Source organism: Scardinius erythrophthalmus (genome assembly GCF_964197995.2).
Source record: "Scardinius erythrophthalmus genome assembly, chromosome: 8".
Taxonomy (NCBI): domain Eukaryota; kingdom Metazoa; phylum Chordata; class Actinopteri; order Cypriniformes; family Leuciscidae; genus Scardinius; species Scardinius erythrophthalmus.
In genome coordinates, this window is record NC_138228.1 from 9,254,517 (window position 1) to 9,278,144 (window position 23,628).

The 23,628-nt window shown below is 36.7% G+C and overlaps 1 protein-coding gene across 6 annotated transcripts in view; it reads right to left on the reverse strand.

Moving 5' to 3' along the window:
- Positions 1 to 3,513: 3,513 nt before the first annotated feature.
- The window catches only part of zc3h18 (zinc finger CCCH-type containing 18), a 47,276-nt gene continuing 27,161 nt past the window's right edge, over positions 3,514 to 23,628 (reverse strand). For 2 of the 6 annotated variants that reach the window (XM_081371812.1, XM_081371813.1), the window contains exons 10-19: positions 12,026 to 12,211; positions 11,543 to 11,674; positions 11,320 to 11,415; positions 9,738 to 9,986; positions 6,086 to 6,196; positions 5,800 to 5,996; positions 5,389 to 5,579; positions 5,205 to 5,301; positions 4,952 to 5,048; positions 3,520 to 4,543 (exon numbers count right to left, since the gene is read on the reverse strand). In XM_081371812.1, the coding sequence (XP_081227938.1) occupies positions 4,318 to 4,543; positions 4,952 to 5,048; positions 5,205 to 5,301; positions 5,389 to 5,579; positions 5,800 to 5,996; positions 6,086 to 6,196; positions 9,738 to 9,986; positions 11,320 to 11,415; positions 11,543 to 11,674; positions 12,026 to 12,211 (1,582 nt within the window). In that variant the 3' untranslated portion in view covers positions 3,520 to 4,317. Of the gene's footprint in view, positions 4,544 to 4,951; positions 5,049 to 5,204; positions 5,305 to 5,388; positions 5,580 to 5,799; positions 5,997 to 6,085; positions 6,197 to 9,737; positions 9,987 to 11,319; positions 11,416 to 11,542; positions 11,675 to 12,025; positions 12,212 to 23,628 lie in introns of all 6 variants that reach the window. The other 4 variants (XM_081371810.1, XM_081371811.1, XM_081371814.1 and 1 more) reach the window with 3 other exon arrangements.

The window sequence follows — 23,628 nt, forward strand, 5'->3', positions numbered from 1 at the left end:
TGGACAAATTGAATTTTGGACAAATTGCAACACATTTTATCATCATCACTGAAACAAACTTGATATAAATATTCCTGTCATTGACAGAGTTATAAAAGGACAAGATCAAAAGTTCACATACTTGCACAAGTTACACAAAAGTTAAATAAACAATAAATAAGTTATTATTATATAAATAAATAATGTCCTAAATAAAGTAGTGTTTTACAATAATACAAAAATATATCTTCCTTTCAAGAAAGACAATGTTAATTAATAAGTATTAAAAACATGTGACACATGCAACCTTTTCAGCTTATTCATATAAGCATATTTAAAAAACGATGTACCTTATCAAAAATTGCATTTTAAAACAAACACGACATGGTACATGAGACTCGTCTCTACGGGTTTGGTTTATATTGTCCTCTCTTACTGGCGAGGGACCACACAGGTACAGGCCACAGTCACTAGCACATGTTCATACTCTAAAGAGTATTTGGTCGGGTCAGACGGGCACGGGACCCTCTTCAGGAATAACTGAGATTTCTGCACGGGCACAGAGTTGTAGCTCATGTTCTCAACCCCGTTAATGATGCATCCTTCACACAAACACTTTGCTTCCTCGTATGATTTGGGGTACATATCTGGCTTGTGCACAGTGCTGAAAATACAACAGATAGAAAGGCATGAGTCTTGTAGCAGGTAACTAGATTTGGTGAAATTCAACAGATATTACATATACACAACTGTTTTATTGTATAATGTTGTATTGTTATTTGAACACTACAAAACAGGCTTAATAACAACTCCACCCACTATAAAAAATTATATGATCAATAAGTTATGACAACATATATTTTTACATTGCTTTAACTCATCAAAATAAGTTTTTTAAGTTATAAAAGATTCATCTAATTTTTCAGTTTAATGTAATTTAAGTTGAAATGACTTAAACATCCAAGTCATTTGTACTTAAATTATTTTCCACATTCATTTTTGTTATAAAATAAATTAGCAGCACATGAGGCACTGTATGATACATATGGTTGAGATTATATGGAGGCTGGTTCGTTTACATCATTAGCAATGCTTCACTGCTGAACAGTGTTCTGATTTCTCTGGTAATATTAAACATGTGGTGGCTAGAGCTATATTTACCTTGTCCTCCAGGGGGAGAGTGAGCGCTCATTGATGTGTGATAAAGACTGAGCGGCTTTCTCGCAGGAGTCCGCCGCGTGACCGGTGGCCGTCGGATGCCGGTGTCCGGCGGATGAGAGAAAAGCGTCGAGTAGCTTGTTGTGTGCCTTGACGAAACATCCCATATTTTTTCCTTCCACGGTGTTCACAGACAACACGAAAAATATTCCAAAAAACAGCGGAAACTGCAGAGCAAAGAATAAATAAGTAAAATTAGCAGGGTGTAACATCAATTTCTTTATGAAGAAAAATTATATATTTCATAGGTTAAGATGAAATGTATTAGCCTACTTTGTAAAAGATGGTTCTACTTAAAACAGTTTTCTACTTACCAACATAATTTGATTAGACTTTATTATGTTATCAAAACTCAAGAGTGATGCTTCAGATCAATGCTCAGGTTGGCCTCAAGAAAGACTGTTATTGCCTTCATGCAGTTTACACGTATTTATACTATACTCACCTGCTGTCCATTACCGGGGAAAATCCGAGTCTATGAGGAAATAGTAGGCTAATAAATATTTACTTCCGTGCTTCCTCTTTCATATGAAGCGCTATTTACAAAAGCATCTTGAAAAAAATCCTTCAGACCTTCACTTTTTTTTTTCTATTCATTAGCAGCTGTAAAACGATATCAACTCAAATGAGAGTATCGCGATTTGAACTTTTAAATATGAATAATATGAAGAGAAATTGGGAGTGTTTTTGCTCTCATCACTAGTAACACGAGTATTCCTGATCCTGAAGTGACAAGAAAACGATTTCATTCATTAAAACACATTTATAGTTGTACATTCTATCTTATTTGATAGGAAAGGGGAGATGTAATACTTACACTTTTATAAAATAAAATAAAAATTTATAAAAAAAACATCCTTTAATTATCAGCCCATTAATATTGTTAAAAAAGAAATGATGCAAGACAAGCCTAAAACACATGTTAGTCATATAAAACATTTTCCAAACTTACCCTGCATTTCATGATAAGGCTATATCATTAATAAAGGAGAGATATCAGCAATACTCAGATATATAAAATTTCCCTTTTTCTGAGCATTTTGTGACCTTTTCAAATCCCTGGAACAGTGAATGTGGAGATAAATTGTGGGAGCCCCCCCTGGATGTTTTGGACATGACAAAAGAGTCCTTAATAACAGGTCATTCATTAACTAAAATGAGCTTTAGTAGCAGTTTTCTGTGGGGTTGCCATCACGGGACAAGACCAAGCGAATTTCCCAACATCATGATCAGCCGCTCAGAAAAAAAACATCTCCCCAGGAGTCCCCTAAGCTTCATGCATAAATTCTATACATTCGATGGAGAATGTGAAACTGATGATTCAATCACACAATGTGACAATTACATCAACATTTAGACACTATAATAACCAGCACTTTTCTATTAGTTTGAAAGAACTGTGGTATTCAGAGCAATATGTATTAAATAATTGATTAATGAAATATTTTTATAGTTAACTTTTTACTGCTTCTGATTTATACAAATACCCAATTTTTTGTTTTTATAAAATAAAAGGGAAAGTAAAAAAAAACTTAAAGATAAACTCCTTCAGTAATAAAATTGGGTACTATACGGTTATCCGGACCACATGTGATGACCTACCCGTCACTGGGGTTACGACCAACCAAGAGCGGTTGTGGTCACATGTGGTCCGGATAACCGTATAGTACCTAAAATTGTGTTAAACAATAAAGGACTTGAGAAAGAGGGGCATAAAGAGGCATCACCCATTAACAAAACCATACTGGTTAGTCTGGAGTGGCTTATTTTACAGCAAGTGTAGATTAATGGTGTCCACCACCAACCACAGGACTGACTGTAATTTCTCAGTTATGCCGAATCCATTCGGCTTGCAATTTTTCGAGGATATAACCATTTAAAATAGGGATTTGGGCATTTTTTAAGCTCCCAATAATTTGAAGCCAACAGCATTTTATATTGTATTCAGTTGCACTGGCACTAAATGACACTTGTGCACAGTAATTTCATAATGGCTTAACCATTTAAAGTGACTCATGAAAGAATGTGGGCACATCACATAAATGTGTTGCAGATTATTTAACTCTTACAACTTGTGACGTAAAAATGTACTAACAAAGGAAGATGAATAATGTTCCAACCCTGTCAATGAATGATCTCACTAATTTGCGTTACGTGTTGATACTGAGCTGCAGGAGAACTGCGGAACAACAAACGGAGCCAAGGATGATGCAGATGTGCACATGCTCTGCAGAAACATACGTGTGCACAGATGGGGAAAGTCCTCCATTACATGTCATCTTTCCATCAGAGAGGAACAATTTCAACAGATTTATTCTCTTTATCAAAATAGTTTATTTAGAAGCTTTTTTTTCTGTCACAAAAAGCTAGACGGAATTATTCCTTATCTCCAGGTGTCCCCATTGCAGCCTCTCACACTTTCAACTAAAAATGAGGGACAAATAAAATGGAGGTTTTCACTTGAAAAGCTAGGGGAGGGGGGAGAGGGAACAATGCAGAATCTTAAAAAAAGCAATACTTCACATCACTGTCATTGGTTTTCTAGGATCATACACTTTAAGCAACAGGTATTGTATCATCTGGCTTTGTAGTTGAACATGATGAAAAACAGTAATGGCTAAACACATGGTGGCGGATACACAAGATCATCAGTTAAGGTGGACTTTTCAGACTGTAAAGGCTCTGAAAAAGCAGTTCTAGATTGTGATTGAGTAGGACCGACGCAGATGCATCCAGCCTGTCCACAGTAACTCGCCCCATAAAATAACAGGAGTGAGGAAAAAGCAACTAGAATATGAGAGAAGGGATTGTGGCAGGATGAAGAGCAAAAATTAGCACTGAATGTACAGGGTTTTTTTTTTTTTTTATCTTTGAGACTACAGTAAAGATTCCATCCTCCTGTGAAAACAAACAAGTGAACAGCGCCACTTCTCAACTTTATCACATCGATATAAAATCTAGACAACCTCTCTCTGAGGGCAAAACAAGCAGAAATGTAACTGCGGTCTCTTTTCCCTAGGACATTTATGCGAGACATCCTTAAGAGTTCAGAACGGCAACCATTTCTGGCAAACACTGGGCAAAAATGGATGTCCCAGAAGTTGGATGATGCCAGGTTTATTATTTCCCAGGGATTTTTGCCCTTTTGCGGGCTATGGCGTCCTCGACAGCCTTTAGCTGTTTTAGCAGCTCCTCGCGGCGAGAAAGGGTGCTGCTCGGCTTGCTTGAGCCAGAACTAGAAGCGGAGCCAGAACCGGATCCGGCCCCTGGCGCAGGAGGTTTACCTGCAGACACGGCAGCAGGGCCTTTCCCAGAAGACTTGGGTGGAGGAGATAGAGGACGCTTCCTGGAGAGAGAAGAATTGAGAGTTACGAACCTGGGATATTTTTAAATCTTTAGTCTTAGTCACACAATGATAAAGCTTTTATTATAAAACACCTTGATCCATCATGCACATAAAAAGGGAACTAAAGCGGACCAAACATGGGGATTTTTTTTAATAAAAGCTGGACTAATAATAACAACAATAACTCACAGTCACTGCTCAATTTAAAGAACATGAGACATCTGCACGTTATCTATACAAACATACTAAATCGAGGGCAATTAATAGTTCTTATGCAAACAAATCAAATGAATAAATTTGCATACAAGCAAAAACATTTTCAGACAAGACCTTCTCAATTGATGGAAACCACCATATATTTGAAGGGATATTCAGAAGAGTGTGACAAAAGAAAGTGGCAGTGGGTACCTTTCTCCTTGTGGAGGCATGGGACGAGGACCCTGGCCTTTGGGCCGATCCATTCTGGGAGACAACGGGGGTCGCCCAGGCATTCTCCTGTCTCGACCTATGGAGAAATCAGAGAGCGATGCTTGAAAAAGGGAGAGAGCAGATTGCAATGTGATGCACCAATTATTTCTGGACATTAAGCACAACAGTATCTGCTCGGATATCATATTTCTGGAGGGGTTTTCTAATGGACAGTAAAGGTTGTGTTGTTTACCTCTGTCAGGTGACAGCGCTATCCTCTTGCTGAGAGGCGAAGGGGGTCGCTCTTTATCGGCAGGAAAGTACCTTTTCCTATTGCCTCTGTCGGTTTGCTGCTGGCCAAAGAGGAATAAAGAAGTCATTGATCCATCATGCACTCAACACAGCTGATTGAACATGAAAGCGCCTTCCCCTTTTACCTTGTTTAACAGGGTGAGTTTGATGTCCTTGTGAGAGCCGTATCCTCCTGGAGGCCCCATAGGCGGCGGGTGCATGGGGTGACCTCTGTTCCCAGATCTAGGCATGCCGGAGCTGGTTTTGGGGGGGAGACCGGAGGGGTCCACTCGTTTCCGCTCATCTCTGAAAGGCTCTTCTTTCTTTGGCGGTTTTCCTTGAAAGGACACCACATAATAGTTACATCTTTTAGGTCAATGCAAGTGTTTTTTAGTTTTTAATCTAATATTTATATTTTATTTAAGTTTTAATTCAACTAACGAAAAAAAAGTTTTAGTTTACAATACCAAAAATTATATGTATGGCCTGTTATACAGTCATACTTCAAAAAATGCGACAAATGCTCATCAAATGTGACAGTCACTGAGCCACAGTACCTCTGTCTTTGTTGGGCCCCCTGTCCCGTGGAGGGGCCCTTTCTTTGCGGGCATGGCCCGGAGTGGGTGATCGGGAGCTGGCGGAAGACACGGGGCTGGCCAGGTCAGCGTACATGTCATCTGAGTCAGCGCTCCTGACCGAGCTACTGCTGGAGGAGGCAGACGATACAGATGACACGCTACTGACCGACAGAGACCTGCGAAACCACACAGACATTCTGTTATACCATGATATTTACATTTGAACTCTTCATTGAAGACTCTACTGTCTGTGTGGATCCCATACCTAGACTTGTGCGATCCGGAACGGGACCGGGAGAGTGAGGCGGAGGAGGAATGGGATTTTGAGCTGGAGCCAGAAAAGCTGCTGCCACTTACACTGCCACTCACTGTTCGCCTGCAGGAGAAACAGACAGAAAGCGAGAGAGAGACAATGAAATGTTGGTCAAGCACTGGAGACAGAATTAGTATAGTTAATAAACGAACCGGTTCTTACAGTTACAGACTTTGGTTGGAATATTTCACTGAATTAACTGTTCTGAAGCTGTCAGGAAAGTTCCTGAATGAACTATGAGTTGCCTGTTTCTGGTCAGTATCCCGGTAGAGGGACACTTGTCCCTTTTTTTTATTCCCTTATCACATATTTTAGTAATCATCATAAAATCATATAAAATTCATCCTATGAAAACAAATTGAAATTGTATATTGCTTTCCCATGGAAACAGTATTTTAAAACCTTTTAATGGGCTCAATTTTTGAGATATTAACTTCAAAAGTGGAAAGCAACTTGGTTAGATAGGCTTTGATTTTTTAATAGCAATTCAAAATTATTTATATTTTGTATAAAATAAATGTTTAGTTCTATTTTGAAGTAAACAAACTTCTTACACTTTCATTTTCTGACTTTCACTTCTGCAATAATCAGCTAAATTTTCTAGTTTAAAAAGAGACCAAACTTAGGTATTACAAAGCATGATTTACAACCATTCAAGTTCCGATCTATTCTCAAAAAAGGGTGGTGACAGTTTACAGTTTAAGGTTCATTCAGACAACAGAACATTTCTGTAATCATTACAAATCTGCAAGTGAAAAATCCAAAGCAAAGGGAAGAACATACAAAGCATCCGTGTCACAAGTGTCATTCTTCTGCGTGTCAACCGAGAATGTTCCTCTTTGAAAATAACTATGGACAGTACAACATACATTTTTGAAATGGAAGCCAGTTCTCATAATTAAAATGAATCTACAGAGAGTATGTCAAAACAAAATGGTAACATATACTACATACTTCCTAAAAATAAACATTTCAGCACACATAAATTATTTTACTAGTTACATACAATACAAAATAAAATGATCATTGTCATTGTCTTCTGTATATCAGAATAATTCATAATGTCATCGCGTTCATGATCAGACGTGCTGCTGTATCAGTCTCTATATTATATCTGAAGACGATGAAATATGTGCACATTCACGGTGATTGTTCCTGTTTGGAGAACTAGAGTGAATGAAATTTGTCCGTAAAAACTAATCTTGCTCTGGTCCGGATATGAACAGCGATATCCGCATTGCTAAACTTTTTGCGGCGGTCCGTGCAGAAATATTTTTTAGGTTTATCTGAAAAAAACATCTCTGTTTTTCTGTTAAAAAAAAATGTGTTATAGGTTTCATGTCCATTTAAATTGTTCAAGGATTTCCCCTTTTCCCTGTTGCGTTATAGAGCTGATGCATTATACAAACTTATACACCCAAAAACTAATTTTTCACATAACCCCAGCATTTCAAAACCACATCTTGACCAATCCAAACATGTGAGCTGCGGTGTAGTTTTTTGAGGATGACGTGTGATTTCTGAGCGATCATTTTTTCACCATTTTAGAGTGGTGGAGAATAAGGCAAAAATCTTGTAGACATGGCAATTAAACACCTAACAACCACACACAATACCCAACTGCAGAGCAAGAAATTACAGGTTTTGCATGGGCAAGCACCAGCCACATATCCAGATGTATCAAATGTGTCCTACACGCCAACTGCATCTGGCCAAATGCCATGACATAATGAAGTTATGATAACGATGACAAGTCAACAAAAGCTTCTTTGTGCGGAGGCATTATAACCAACGGGACAGGAGATTTTCCTGAACACCCACACAGGGTATTCCACATACACAGTGAAACTTAATTCTCACTCTCACTGCTACAGATCACAGAACTGATCACATGCTGCTTCCCTATGCTGAGGTGCCCTTTCTAGAGACACTCTCTCTTTCACACACTCAAAAACACAGACATGCCGTGTTCAGCCTAGAACACTGGTCACTGGGTGATAGGTTCATATGCAAATACACTCGAAAGACAAAATGTCAAAAAAACACAACAAACAAAACACAAGCACGAGATCAAGGTAGAGACAAAACCTACAGCTATTATGATGATGCAATCCTTGAACCTTAAAGAAAGAGCTCTACCACAATTTATTACTAACCCTCATGTAAATTAAAATAAATAAATAAAAGCTAACAAATTAATTATTAATGAACGTGATGGGGTCTTGCTACAAGTTCCAAAATGACTAAATTAATAATAATAATAATAATAATAATAAATACATAAATGATCAAAAACTAAGAGTCAAAAAGACCACTTTTAATGTTATGGTGCTTTTTTTTGGCATTTTGGAGCTTGACAATCCCAGTCCTCATCACCTCATGTGTGTCACTTTATGTGTTTAACAAAAGAAATAAACGTGTAAAGGTTTGGAATAGTGTTAAAATACTGTTAAAATACAGAAATTTCCAACTTCGATACAATACTTTGAAAAATATTGATAATCGATACCACAGAGAAAACTGCCATACATACAGCCATACAGATAATTTATCTCATAGTTTTTTGATAATTTGTGAAATTTTATTGTAATAGTTTACAGCACAGGGAGGCTTTATTTGAATCGCTGAACTCCATTTACAAAAAAAAAAAAAAAAAAAGGGTAAATAGCCGGTAATAAAGTAAAGACAAATAAACAAATCGAAAACAATAGCACAAATAAATACATTAGAATAGAGACAAATTAAAAAAACATGGCTTTAAGTTTTTTTCAGGTAGGTCTAACAGTTGTATTCACTAAGAATTACTACAGAAATTAAAGTAATCAAAATGTAAAATAACTCTGGATAGTTTTAATTATAAAAATGGAACAGATTAATGCTTACAATTAAACTTACAAAAGTTATTCAGTCAAGAACAGAGATTGATTTTCTTTGTCTTTTGTTCTTTGATTAACCTGACAGACAGCACTAGGAATATTAGGCTGCTGTCACTTTAAGAGCTTATGCACAGATCCAATATACATGCGTTTTCTCTCAACTCATTACATTCCAAAACTGACTGTATTTACCTGAATTCTTGGAAAGATAGGCATTTTGACAAGTTTGTATGTATTTGACCATTTAAGTGCAATAAGCCACGAAAAAGAAGTCAATTTGGTTCTCACGAGCTGTATCGCGAGAGACGGCTTTATGAGAGCGCTACTTATATAGATCAGTGATGCACGCATTTTAGGTGTGAGTGCGAAACCTGTGGGAATTAGTCAAATTATGTGCAATACAATCACTATTTAACCGGAATGAATGAGACGAGTGAGTGAGAGGAGGCGGTTGTCTGTCAATTCGCTGTCGGAGAGAAAGGAGCAAGAACGCGTAGCTGGTATCAGTGTATCGATACTGCAGAAAAGGAGTATTGGAACTGTTTCAGATATTTCAGTAACAGAGAAATATTGATATTTTTGAGAACTCTAGTTTGGAACAACATAACGAGTAAATAATTATAGAATTTTCATTTTTGGGTGGACGATCCTTGTAAATGGCCATCAAACAACTTTGCAAAGAGCGATAGTTTATGTTAGTGGAAGAATGAACGTAACGTGTGCTGTACCTTCGAGGTGGGTTGTGCTGTTGACGTTCTTTCTTGCGTCCTTCTCTCATGTTGGGGGGTTCTCTTGGTTCTCTGGGTTCTCTGGGTCCAGGAGGTCTTCCAGCTGGACGTGGGTTGGGGGGCTTTCCTGCCTCTGTGATTGGCTTGGGTGGTTTCCCCGGCTGTTCAGGCAACAAGGGACTGGGCATCATTTTGGGAGGTCCTTTCTCCCTGCGAGGAGGGGGCAGTGCACCAGGCTTCAACGGGGGGCTGAATGAAAATATGCATTTTCACGTGCATGCAGTGAGTGAACAAAGCGGTTCTGTTCTGACAACTACAGCTAGAAACAGCCAAAAGGCTAAGCCTCAGTGTTATTGATTTAATTGGCTGTGTTGATATAGATTAGAAGTACACAGATGTTCAAAAGTTTGGGCTTTTTAAAAGTTTCTCAATTTAATCAGGCATGTGATCAGCTAAAGACAAAAAGAAGGAAAACCTATTTTCTATTTTACAGAACAACAGTAAAATTACAATGCTAAGGTTGTCTTAAAAGCTTAATGGTTGATAGCAAAGAAATTATTTTGGCGGAAAACCGCAGGGAGACCTCAAGGCTTCTCTTTGTTGACAACAGATTCATAAATGATTCTCATTACAAATTTGGGAGGATGTCTGGCACATGTTGCGTTCACAAATGCAAATGATCAATTATCGACTCAAACACACAGCACTTGCAGAGCAGCATTAACTGTGAATCGAAAATGAAAATAAATGAATGCTCCACTGAATGAATACTCCTGAAACATGCATTTCAGGCGAGCAAGCGAGCAAGACTATATTTATCCAATTTCAACAGCGATTTGATGATTGCACTAAGCCATATCACATTCTCACAACCATGCACTGTCAAAATTTAACTGGCGAGTAAGTTTCAACGCCGATTTTTATTCGCATTTGGCGCTTTTAACCCTGGCTAAGGGTGTCCCGCATATGACGCCGCGAGCTCTGGCAGCCCCTTCAGAAGCAATCCGTGCATGAAATATATTAGAAAACTTAACACTTTGCAGTTTATTTAGCAATTGTTTAAGGAAATTTCAATCATCATATAGTAACCATTACCACACACAAAAAAAAAATTTCTCGGACATGCGCAATTCACGCGGGTCATATTTTTAAGGTAGGAAAATACAGAAAAAAATCACATCACTAAGCATTCTTGCTGACTAAAAGTATGTCTTTCATAAAGAAAAATCTTACTAACCCCAAACTTTTGAACGTGTATAGACCTTATGCGCCAGAGAAACAAGCACGCGTTATCTTGAGAATATTGTCTTTGAACTTCCGTTTTAGCGGTAGCTCTGTATATCTCTATGGCATCGCTGTCGAGGAGTAATTAGCTGGTGAAGTGGATTTACTTATTGTAGAGTTAATGAAAGTTATCACAAGCATTGTATTGTTTAAAGCAGATGTCTTAACAAATATGCAAGATCGCTGTGGAAATACAAACCGGAAGACAAAAGACAACAAGCGCAGCGCTGAAAAGGGGCGGGGCTACATAAGGTCTATATACCAAATGGGTTTTGAAAGCATGAGTGTGTGCATTTACCCTTTCACTGCAACAGGAGGCTGCTCAGCTTTGATTTTATTAGTGTTTCTTTGTGCCGAGGGGGTTGGTGAGGGTGAGGAAGAGAAGGATCGCGATCTAGACAATGGAAAATAAAGTGATTAATAAAAGCAAATATTCACAGCAAAACCCAGCTATTTATAAATGTGGTATACATAATGTTCAGAAAATCATTAAATCAGCATGAGCAATCATCATATCTTGCCTAGAGCGGCTTCCACTGAAAGAGCTGTGCTGAGAGGAGTGACTTGAGTAGGAACTCATTGAAGAAGTCCGTGAACGAGATCGGGACCGGGAAGAGCCAGAACCCGTGAACGATGAGGACCGGGATGAAGACCTGGAAAATTGGAGAAATAAAAGCACAATCCCTTAAAAACCAACTTAAAGGGGTAGTTCACCCAAAAATGAAGATTCATTTATTTACTCACTCTCATGTAATTCCAAATCTGTATGACAAAAGAAGATATTTTGAAAAATTATTTTGAACATATAATGAAATTCAGTGAGGTCCAAAAGAGTGTCTTTGATTGTATGGACAAAAACAATTTCTATCTAAGTATCTTTTTATGCTCCAAGAGAAAGAAAGTCAGACTGGTTTGGAAAGACATGAGGGTAAATGTAAATGAACATTTAATAAAAAACAATTGGTAAACTATACCTTTAGCTAGCAAGAAAGCTATTATCTTACCTAGATGAATTGGAAAGAGAAACTGAAGATCCAGAGGGCCTGTGTCGCCTGCGGCCACGGGGAGGGGAGCCCATGAGACCAGGTCTTCTCCTAGGGGATTTAGACCTGCGCCAGGGGTCCTTCCATTCATCTGGCCTCTTGGCCAGTGGGACCATCTCCTTCTTTGTTGGTGGCTCCAATGGCCCTCTGAAAAGAACAGCAGAAGATGTGGATTTAGATAGAATGCACCTACAAACTTTTATCTTATGGCTCGTTTCCACTGACTGGTACGGTACGGGTCAGTAAACCATTAATCGACTAGCGCTTCCACTGCCAACAGTACCCTTACTTGATAGGTGTGGTGTAGCCTATGCCGGAAAGAAGCGATTTCGCGCGGGAAAAAAAAGCGACAAACAACAATGGATGACACACAGCAGATCTTGTTCTTGCTTCTCGGCATATTTGTCACAAGAAGCCAAGCGCCGACATTAGGCGTTTCTCAATACCAAGTACACAAAGTTCGAACTTGCCAAGTCCGACCCAGGAGAATGACTCATGAGGACACGAGTCCGGTATAGAATGAATGAATTCAAATAGAATAGCGCGTTCTTGAAGGCGTCACTCAGCACGCTCTGCTACTCCGGTTATCTCTGTATGTATATTTTAAGCAACAATAAAACGAAATATGTTCTAAAACACCACACTGCCTCTTTTCGTTTTCATTTAAAGAAATCTTAAACATTATCAGGCAACGCTTTTTTTGATTATATATTTACTGCATGTAACGTTAGCCTATTTATAATAAATTTTACAAATATTAAACTTATTAATATGGTTCAGGCAATATGTTCATTTGTACTCTGATCATCTTCACTGTAATAAAATAAAAAAATGACAAAACTGAACCCCAGCTGTCTCTTTTTGTTAAATTTCAGTTTTATCAATAATAGCCATTATAAAAAAGTAAAAGGTAAAAGAAGCTATACAATAAGAAATTAAGCAAACAATTCAGTCAGTACAACTACAAACAATTCAAACATACAAAGTCAGTGCTCTAGTCTAACGTTACAAAGTTAAATAGCCTAAATATAAAGTTATGAAATTTCACTTAGACCTCAGCCAAAACGATTGGCCAGGGAACAAATGATAGATTCACGAGACCAAAGATCTCCCGTTAGGTCTACAAAAGACAAATTATATCTCATGTTTAACCACTACAGAGACGTCAGAGTCAGCAGCAAACGTCAGAAGGACTAGCCGAGGAAAGGCTGTTCCAGGCGGGGTACATGAGCGCAGAGTGCCCGGTGATCGCATGCATCTCACAACCTGGATCAAATTTTCATAAATCTTTATAAATAAACCACAGATTTGAGCTTTAAACAACTACATTCTCGCCTAAAAAACTCTTAAAACTACATTTTGTGACACAATAACAGAAGTATTATATTTCAACTGTATATTAAAAAAGGCGCTTCTAATGTTGTCATTCCCCTTGTAGCACGCGCAAGTGACGATACTCTGTCAACCAATCAACGTTCTGCAGTGAGTCTAGCTCCACCCTTTAGTACCGTACCACTGTGCTAAGTACCCCAACAAAGTTGTACGGTACGGTTCGGCATTTTGGTACCATTCACAACTTTTAACAGTGGAAACAAATAATTGCGTACCGTACCGGTCAGTGGAAACGAGCCATTAATGAAAACCACTGTTGAATTTCCATATTCTCTATAAAAGAAAGAAACTGTGTCATTGAGATTGCAAAGTTGGCACAGATTTGTCATCATCTCACTGAGACTCAACAGAAGAATAAGTCTTCCTTGTAAAAAATATCTGTTCATTTCCTGAAAAACAATTGAAAACCCCCAAAAATATGCACGCCAATTGTGGTTATAAACGAATACCATTACGTAAACAATATTAAGTAATGTTATTATAAGATGGCATATGTTACGGAGACTTCACCATGTTTAAGTATTCACAGAGTGGTGGAGTTGCAACAGTGATAAAAGACATATCCGAATTTAATTATATATTGTAAAATGAAAGTAAACTGTCATGACAATTCAAGTCATGCCAAGTAATTTTACATGAAGGCAGAAGATTATATCCTCTTCACTGACTTTGGTAGCCATCCAACTATTCATCAGGAAGCTAGAGCTGCCAAAAAGCTTCCCATAAGAAGTGTTAAATGTCTCTTCATTTGTATTGATTCATGTGACAGTCTTATGAAAGTCTTTGTAACCAAAAATACATTCAAGAGTTTCCCAGAGTTGCTCTCAGGTCCTATGTGTTTTTTAATAATTAAATAATAACCACAGACCTTCCAATGTAATTTACCAATTCTATGGATAATATTGAAGCAAATGTAACATGCCTTGAGTTTTAGTTGGCTACCATTCAAACACCATACCAGAAAAGGAAGATATCATCAATGATATAGAAACACTACCTTGTTTTAAAGCACTTGTTTTCTTGCAACTAGATATCTAGTTTTCAATCTTAACTGTTTTTACTTCCTGCAGAAGAGCATGACGATTTCCCCTGTGCTTCGGTAGAAAGAAATGAGAAACGTTAATAATATTATTATTTTTTATTATGTTTATAGAATATTTATTGTAAGATTAATGGTATGTTATCATCTCATATATCTATTTTTTTAACTACTTTAATTGTAACCAACCAGATATTGTCATTTAACCCTTTCAATTACAAATTATGTGCTAACTAGTTTTGATTTGGTATTAACATTTATGTGCTACCTATTGCAATCCAATATCGTCACACTTTAGCAATACCGTTGTTGGTATAAATAGCAGGTAATAGACTAGAAATGAACAGTTTTCTACCATCTTGCTGATAACGTTTCTTAAGTAATTTGCCAATCCTGCAGCCTGAACAACAATACCAATAAAACAACATTTACAAAGAAAATGAATGCGTGTTAAAATTAGGAGAGAAACATTAATAATATATATTTTTTATTATGTTTATAGAATTTTTATTATAATACAAATTTTAATAACATTTCTAAAATATGCCTTAATATTTTTCAGTTATTATTGGCTCTCCAATAATCCAATGTGGATGTTCAATTTCTCTGGGAATTCATTACTTGAGCTGTGCTAAATCAGACTCAGAAAATACATTACTGAGTTCCAGTCCATAAAATGCAGCAAGCAGACCTTAGCGGTCATATCACCTGACCAGCTGGCCCTCCAGTCATCCCATTTCCAAGTGTAATTTCTCTGGATATTCCTGCTCTATTTTCAAGAAAGCAGTTCAGGTAAAAGTTAGAGAGTGGGAGTTTTTGAAAAAGTTGCACATTAATTAAAGATCATTATATTACAGAATTAGTCAAACATAGGGCATTCCACATCATCTACACTTAAAGTATACCTTTAAATGACTAACATGATCCAGCCTAGGACCTGGAATGTCCTTTTGGGTGATGTCAAAGTAAACAAACCTGAGGCAAACCAAGTATTGCAGTGTGCCTAAAAATAGAACAGACAAGCTGAGCTATTTTTAGATGTGAAATCTAAAAACCTTATCTCACTTTCCTGTTTATACGGAAAAAAAGGAAGAACATCCTTCCGTGAAGGAATACTTGATGCATAGCAGTAACATGGCAAATGCCCAATTAAAAAAATACAATTAAGTAACAAAACATAGGAGACAAACGCTTAGTTCAAAAGTTCAAAGTTCAAGTCATACTTTTTGAATATCCTGTTTTACTCTGTAATATGTCTGAAGTAAAATGGACTTTGAATGTTATTCATGAACACTCGCGTAGCTACGGGTGGGCCTGGGCCCACCCAACTGTCAGTCAGGCCCATCTAGTCACTCAGTGGCCTCACAAGGTAGCCTAGGAAATTATGTTGCGATTATAACAATTTTGACCTATAAAAATAAATCTTAATGTTTCTTGATTCTTGTTTGGTTGTCATGGTGATGACGAAATGCCCGCGTAGCGCATTTCGGAGTCAGACTCAGATGATTGCGAACAGCCCATCCCCCCTTCACAACGACGAGCACATTTCACAGAGGGACACTGAAGTTTAGCTAAGTAACGTTATGTTAAACTAAAATGAAAACAGTGCAACAAGTTTGTGTCAAAAAGACCACGGCCACCACAGGAGGAAGATAATGCAGATGTTCAGGAGAATTGACTGAATCGTTGGACTATAACGAAATCATTGCAGTGTTCAACTCTTAAGGGGCTCGCACACTGGACGCGCAGCGCCGCGTCTAGGACAACTCTCATCTGAAAATCCGATAATGTCAGCAATTTTCATTCAAGCAGCTGATTTCTGTACATGAATATAAAACTAAACGTATATTGCAGCCCAGGGTGAAGTCAGGTTCATTAACTACGATTTGAGACAAATAAATGTAAATTTAATATAAAACTATGTAAATAGCGCTCTGTGACGCGGCAGGATTTTGAACAAGGTCCTGAGCCGTTGCTGGGCGCAGCGGACAGACACCGCCGGTGTGTGTACACTCAGAGAATAATGTGTTCGAATTTAAAACTGTGCGACCCCCAGCCCCGTTGTCTCCTGTTATAAGCTAGTCATCAAAAGTAAGCCAATCTACGTTTATGTAGTTGCCTAGTCAATGTTGTTTATATAACGTGGTTTATGTGGCCGCTGAGCCAGACTATGACCAAGCACTGTTTTTGGTTTTTGGTTTTTACACACTGTCCACTACTGTCCTGCTGATTTGATGATGTTGATTCGCATCTGTCAGATGCGCGTGTGTGTGTGTGTGTGTGTGTGTGGTGTGGCCTGGCCGCGCGCAGTGGAAATGCTGTTCTAATCGTTATGTTCTTTATTAACACTGCTTATGATGACATACATGCTTGTGCTCTGATTAAACTGTGGTGTATTCAAGCAGGTGTAGTTGTGTTGGCCTATTTTGATAACAGATGCATTTTAGGCTGTGCCCACCTGATTTTCTCTGGGCCCACCCACATTGTGATTCCTGGCTATGCTACTGTTCATGAAGACTTTCAACTGATAATAAAATATAACAAAAGATAAACTTACGTTTATAATTCAAATGACAAGGGTTTTATAGCAATTTGTTAAATGACTGCACATGTATACTACCGCTCAAAAGATTGGGGTCAGTAAGATTTGTTTTATGTTTTTGAAAGTAGTTTCTTATGTTCACTGTAAGGATGAAGAAAAAACTTTTGCTTTTCTGTTTCAACCCCTTCCAAAAGCCATTTGGAATTTCTAAAGGCAAAGATGTGCTGATAGTGATCAAGGTCTGCAGGCCAAGATGTGTGTACAGTGGGGGTCTGCTAATTGGCACACCTTTAATACGGTGGGGGAAGGTGTAGTCTTCTGATTGGTCAGTTTGAATGTCTAACATTTGGGTTTAAGTCACATGGTCAAGGAAGTGATAGATGAAGACCGTAACTTTTCTTGGGGCCTTCTCTTTGGCTCTCTTTCACTAGCTCTAGTCGTGAGGCTCTCCTCCTAGACTGACTCTTTCTCTCCTCTTTTCTAAAACCACTCTCTCTCTATCTCTATCTCTGGTAACATTCTACATATATGCTGGGTATGATTAATGGTATAAGTTATTATCATCTCATCTATTTTTTTAAACTATTTTAAATGTAACCAACCAGATATTGTCATTAAACCCTTTCAATTACAAATGATGTGCTAACTAGTTTTGATTTGGTATTAACATTTATGTGCTACCTATTGCAATCCAATATCGTCACACTTTAGCAATACCGTCGTTGATATAAGTAGCAGGTAATAGACTAGAAATGAACAGTTTTCTACCATCTTGCTGATAACGTTTCTTTAGTAATTCACCAATCCTGCAGCCTGAACAACTGTAGGGAAACTACCCTTACAAGATGAACACAATAGCAATAAAACAACATTTACAAAGAAAATTAATGTGTGTTAAAATTAGGGGTGTAACGGTTCTGAAAGAAAAAAAACATGCCCTTCCATTCGGCACCATGCCCTGACTGTACTAAAAAAGTTTCAACTTTTGATTAAATAAGCCTATTATAATGAACAATAGATTCAACAATAGACCCAATATTCCTTTTGCCATGCCGACAACATGGATGCCAATTTTGTCACAGTCAGCCAAACTTGAGGTTCGCCATTTTGATTTTCTTTAAAAACCCACTTTTTTGAACTCTACCGTTTATCCGATTTTCACCAAATTGGAGTCAGACCATCTTCAGACTGTGCTAATAAAAAGTTAAGGAACACAAGAAAAAGTTAAGGATTTTGTGTTGATAGACGAAGCCGTTTTTGTATACCGCAGCAAAAAATTAGGCATGATGCCAAAACGATTCTGAGGCCGTATCTCTGCAATGCTTTGACATATTGACACCACACTTTGTATGTGTCATTGTCACCTTACTTTGACCACACCACATGAAATTTGTAACAGCGCATCATATTACTAGTGACTGTGCGACCCGCATTAACTGCGTCTGGCGCGAGGCTCTATGCGGATTGCAGATTGCAAATGAACGGGTAAAATATAAAGTAAAGAGTTAAAAGGAATGATCAAACATTTATTCAAACATTAATTATCTAACATTATTGGAAAAAAATGCATAATTTGCTGATTAAATAAAAGAGGTTATATATAAGGAAATCCATTTAATTTAATCTTGTTGGTTTGCATAAAAAGAAAGACAGTAACACGCAGGAACCCTTCTGCCATGGCACTGGCTACTGTCCTTGGACCAGTGCGTGGACCTTACAATCTGATCAGGCGGATCAACTTATTGTACCTAAAAATACACTTTTTTTTCAAGCTTTTGTGCTATTCTGGGCAAACATTACAATGTATTACTTCATGCCTGCAAACAAAATTAGACCATCATGAAATCTGATCCCTGCAGAGAACAGTGGAAGACATGTTAATCGTTGACTAAAGTCATTGCATTGTTTTCCTTATAACAGGAACTAGATTGCTCTAAAAAAAAAAAAAAAAAAAAAAAAGGTGTAACCCAACCTTCAGCGGATGATGAAACTTTCAGTCACACCTCTTTGAGCAAGTTATAAAGGTGTTCTGTACTAAAATCAGACTCACACAGGAAGAAAGTCTTAAGGAAAAAAGGCTGCAAACAATGCAGCTCGGCAGATTACACAGGCTTACGTAATTAACCTACAATTCCAACTACAACCGATCAAAAGTTTTGCAATGTTTTTGAAAAGTCACTTTATTGATCGGAAATATAGTAATAACAGAAATATTGTGAAATATTATTAAAATTTAAAATAGCCACTTTCCATTTTAATACATTTTAAAATGTATTTTAAAGCTGAATATTCAGCATCATTACTACAGTCTTCAGTGTTACATATCCTCTAGAAATCATTCTTATATACGGATTTGGTGCTCAAGAAACATTTCTTATTAACAAAGTTCAAAAGAACAGCATTTATTTGAAACCAATATATTTTGTAACATTATAAATTAGTCTACTGGCATGTTTGATCAATTTAATGCATCCTTGCTAAACAAAAGTAGCCTATTACTTTACAAAAAAGAAAAATCTTACAGATTACAAACTTTTGAACGGTGGTTTAACTTTTCTCATTTTAAACCACGTTATTAATTGATTAACACTACACACACACATAAACAACACATTTTGATAATGCATTATGAGGAGAATAATGACATCTCCAAAATTTTATGTGGAATGTTTCCAAACGTGAGCACATGCCCAAGGATAAACATCATAATTTCATCATCGCTCCATGAGAGCATGTGGCCCCAGCCAGGTGTGTTTATCTTTATCAAAACCAGCATGCTCTCTAACCTGTTTCACATGATGGATTTGTCCTTGACGTCATATTTCATAGTGTGAGCAGGCTTAGCTATATATGAATGTTGCGCTAAATCAGAAAGTTCCTCAGGGATCTTCAGGCCAGAAATCGCAGTAAACAGAGGTTAGCAGCGGTATCATCTGACAAGCTACAATCCTTTCCAAGAATCACTTACAAGTTAAGCCACTGCAAAATGTCGTTCTACAGGGTTTTTCCTGGGTCAAAAATGGTCTTCGATGATGGCCGACAGACACTGTCATCCTTTTTTTTGCCCTCTTTTTAAAAAAAAAAAAGTCACTGGTGCTCAAGGCTGCATTTTATTGATCGGAAATATAGTAATAACAGTAATAGAGTGAAATATTATTACAATTTAAAATAGCCACTTTCTATTTTAATACATTTGCAGCCATTACTCCAGTCTTCAGTGTTAAATGATTCTCTAGAAAATTAGAAATCATTCTAATATGCTGATTGGCTGCTCAAGAAAAAAATATTTTTATTAGCAATCTTGCAAACAGTTGTGCTGCTTAATATTTTTATGAAAACCATGATCATTCTTTTCAGGATTTTTTGATGAATAGAAAGTTCTGAAACCTTAAAGTTCGAAGATCAGCATTTATTTTAAGGTTTCATGAAACCCCCTGTGTATCAGAATAATCCATGATCAGACGTTGATCAGTGTCCTAATCTGCACATATATTTCATTTGAAGATATGATGAAATATGTGTGTATACACTGTGCCGTTTCATGTTTGGAGCAGGAGAGTATGTGAAATATTCGTAAAAACCTGAAACACGCTTGCTCTGGTATGGATATGAACTGTGATCCGCGTGGCCAGTATTGTTAAACTTATCACAGAGATCAGAAACCGCTCTCATACGCAATTCGCATGCTTTTACTAATTAAATAGTTAGAGGCATATTTTCTGTGTGTAGGAAGTCAAACTAGAGTTCTGATCTCATCACAGGGAAAATGCAAACAACACTTTTGTGCAGAGGTGATCAAACACCACCGAACAGGTCTTGTCACATTTGAATTATGCGCTGTAATGCGATCTCATGCGTATTACAGCGCAGTGATTGGACTTAGTCTATTCTCATGAATAATACAAAGAAACTGATGACGTAAAAGCATACTCTCCAGCCACGGCAGTCAATCACAACTCCAAATTAACCTCACTTTTCATGAAGCTGGTTCAACTGCTTTTTAAACTGGAAGAACAAAATAGCTAAAAAAAAACAAATAACCTTTAATTCCTTAATAAACCTTTTCCCTTAATAATAAACGGGTGCTATTGTTTTCAATGACGTGAAACATGTACATTTCTGTCAATATCTCAAAAAAATGTTTTAGGGTTTCATGACCCTTTAAATAGATTTTTTTTTATATAAAAGTCTTTACTGTCAATTTGATACATTTTAATGCAACCCTAACATGAATACAATTATTAATTAATTTATTCATATCTTCTTTTAAACAAGCTTATTGAAACCAAACTTTTGATCACTATTTGGGAGTCTGGTCTGTACTATGGCTTATTCTGGACATGAAGTGAAGCGAATGGATAGACAAAAGGACGAAGAATACATTCTTATTAATTTTAGATTCTTGCGAATATGCTTTAAAGTAAGCAAAAAAAGTCCATCCACATGTACATTTTGCATCTAACTGCAACAAGTTCTATATAGACAAACTCTGTCATTACTCATGTTTACAAAGAACATTCATTTCATCACTTCACCCTTTACGTTAATCACCTTTGTGACGTACAATGACGAAACCTACCTAAGTCAACATGAAAAATTACGCAGAAGCACAATTCCAGTATTGCAAGAGCGGTCTGGTGAAAACAGGCAAACAATACAACCTGTTATGTTGCATACTTAACCATTCTGTGCTATAAATAGAAAAAAATAGATAAAAAATTGTTTTGATTTTTAACCTCCACTTATTTTATTCCTGGCTTGGCATTGTTCCAGTTCCCTTCGCATTTTTCTTCACAGGTGAAAAATATTTAAGTACACAAGAAAACGTGACAATGAAAGACAGCGTAGAGTACATCTATGAACAAAGTGGTGAAAACCACAGAGTAGGCTAACTGCCAAGTCAACAAACACTCATGGCACACAAACCATTCAACAGTTCAATTAATATTTCAAAATGCCCTGACATTATGGTGAAGTCTGGAATATCACATGCAGCCAAATGATACAAATTACGGAGAAGCAGAACAAAAGATCAAAACAAAACAATGAAAGGGGCGACACAGAGGAATATACCAGACACCAACACAATGGAAAAAAGAACACAGGATAAATTCCTCTTCTGGTCTCTCCACATCTTTGGACAATCCTGATTCCATAAAAATACATTTCCATTTAAAAACAACAACAACAAAACCTTCAACAGAGATACTTCACAATAAATCTAATAAAAAATATTTGGATTATGACTGTCAGTTTTAAAATTGTAAAAAGCATGTAGTGCGATAAAAACATTGACAATTAACACTTTTTAATCGCAAATGTTTACATAATTTTGCGCGTATAGAGACAGAGCGACAAGCGTCATAATGCACAGGTTCTCTTATATATACATACATATATACACACACACAGACGTGTATGTGTATATATATATATATATATATATATATATATATATATATATATATATATATATATATATATTTTTTTTTTTTTTTTTTTTTTTTTTTTTGTTGGGGTGGCCGATATAGCCTCAAAATTATATCACGATATTTCAAGAATATTTGCGATAATGATATTTATGACAATATAGAAAAAAAAAATTAGACACATTTTTTTATTACATTTATCTCACTTAAATGTTTGTTCACTCATTGTGTTTTTACAATTGGGTAATTTTGTTTTTAAGAGTTTACACAACACAAGGAATTTTGTAAAAAAAATACAAAATAATAAAGATACAAACAAAGAGAAAAGTTTTTGGGTAGGTCTAACACTAGTATTCAGAAATGCTACAAAAACTGAATAAGATTAAAAGAATAGAATAATAAGAATAAAATTTATACCGGAATTATCGTAGACGGTCTGATATGGCACACCCCTAATATATATATATATATATATATATATATATATATATATATATATATATATATATATATATATATATATATATATATATATATATATATATATATATATATATATATATATATATACACACACACACACACACACACATATACATACACACACACACACACACACACACACACACACACACACACACACATATACATGTATATATATATATGTGTGTGTATGTATATGTATCAGTGATGCGCGGGTCAATGTATAAACAAGCCGCACCCGACCGACGTTTTCAACTAACCCGCCCGCAACTTGGACCGCAAAAAACGAAAAAGAAAATATTGTACCCGACCCGCTTCCTGACCCGCATTTTTTTAAAAGTAGCTATAATGCTCATCGTAGCGTCTTAATATAACTTAATATTCTAATTTTGTCAAGAATTATAAAAAATCGTCAATATAAGCTCATAATTTGTACTAAAATAGTCTAAATGTTTAGTTTTAAAAACAATTTTAAAAAGCTGGCTATGTCTATTTTGATGTTTCTGCGCAAGTTCAGCAGACAGAGGTTCGGGTTTGTTCCGATCAGGGCTGCGTTTCCCAAAAGCATCGTAAGCCTAAGTTGATCGTAAAAACGATCGTACGACTGATCTTAATATTACGGTCTGTTTCCCAAAAGCATCGTAGCTTAAGTAGCACTTGAAAATCTTCGTAGATCTAC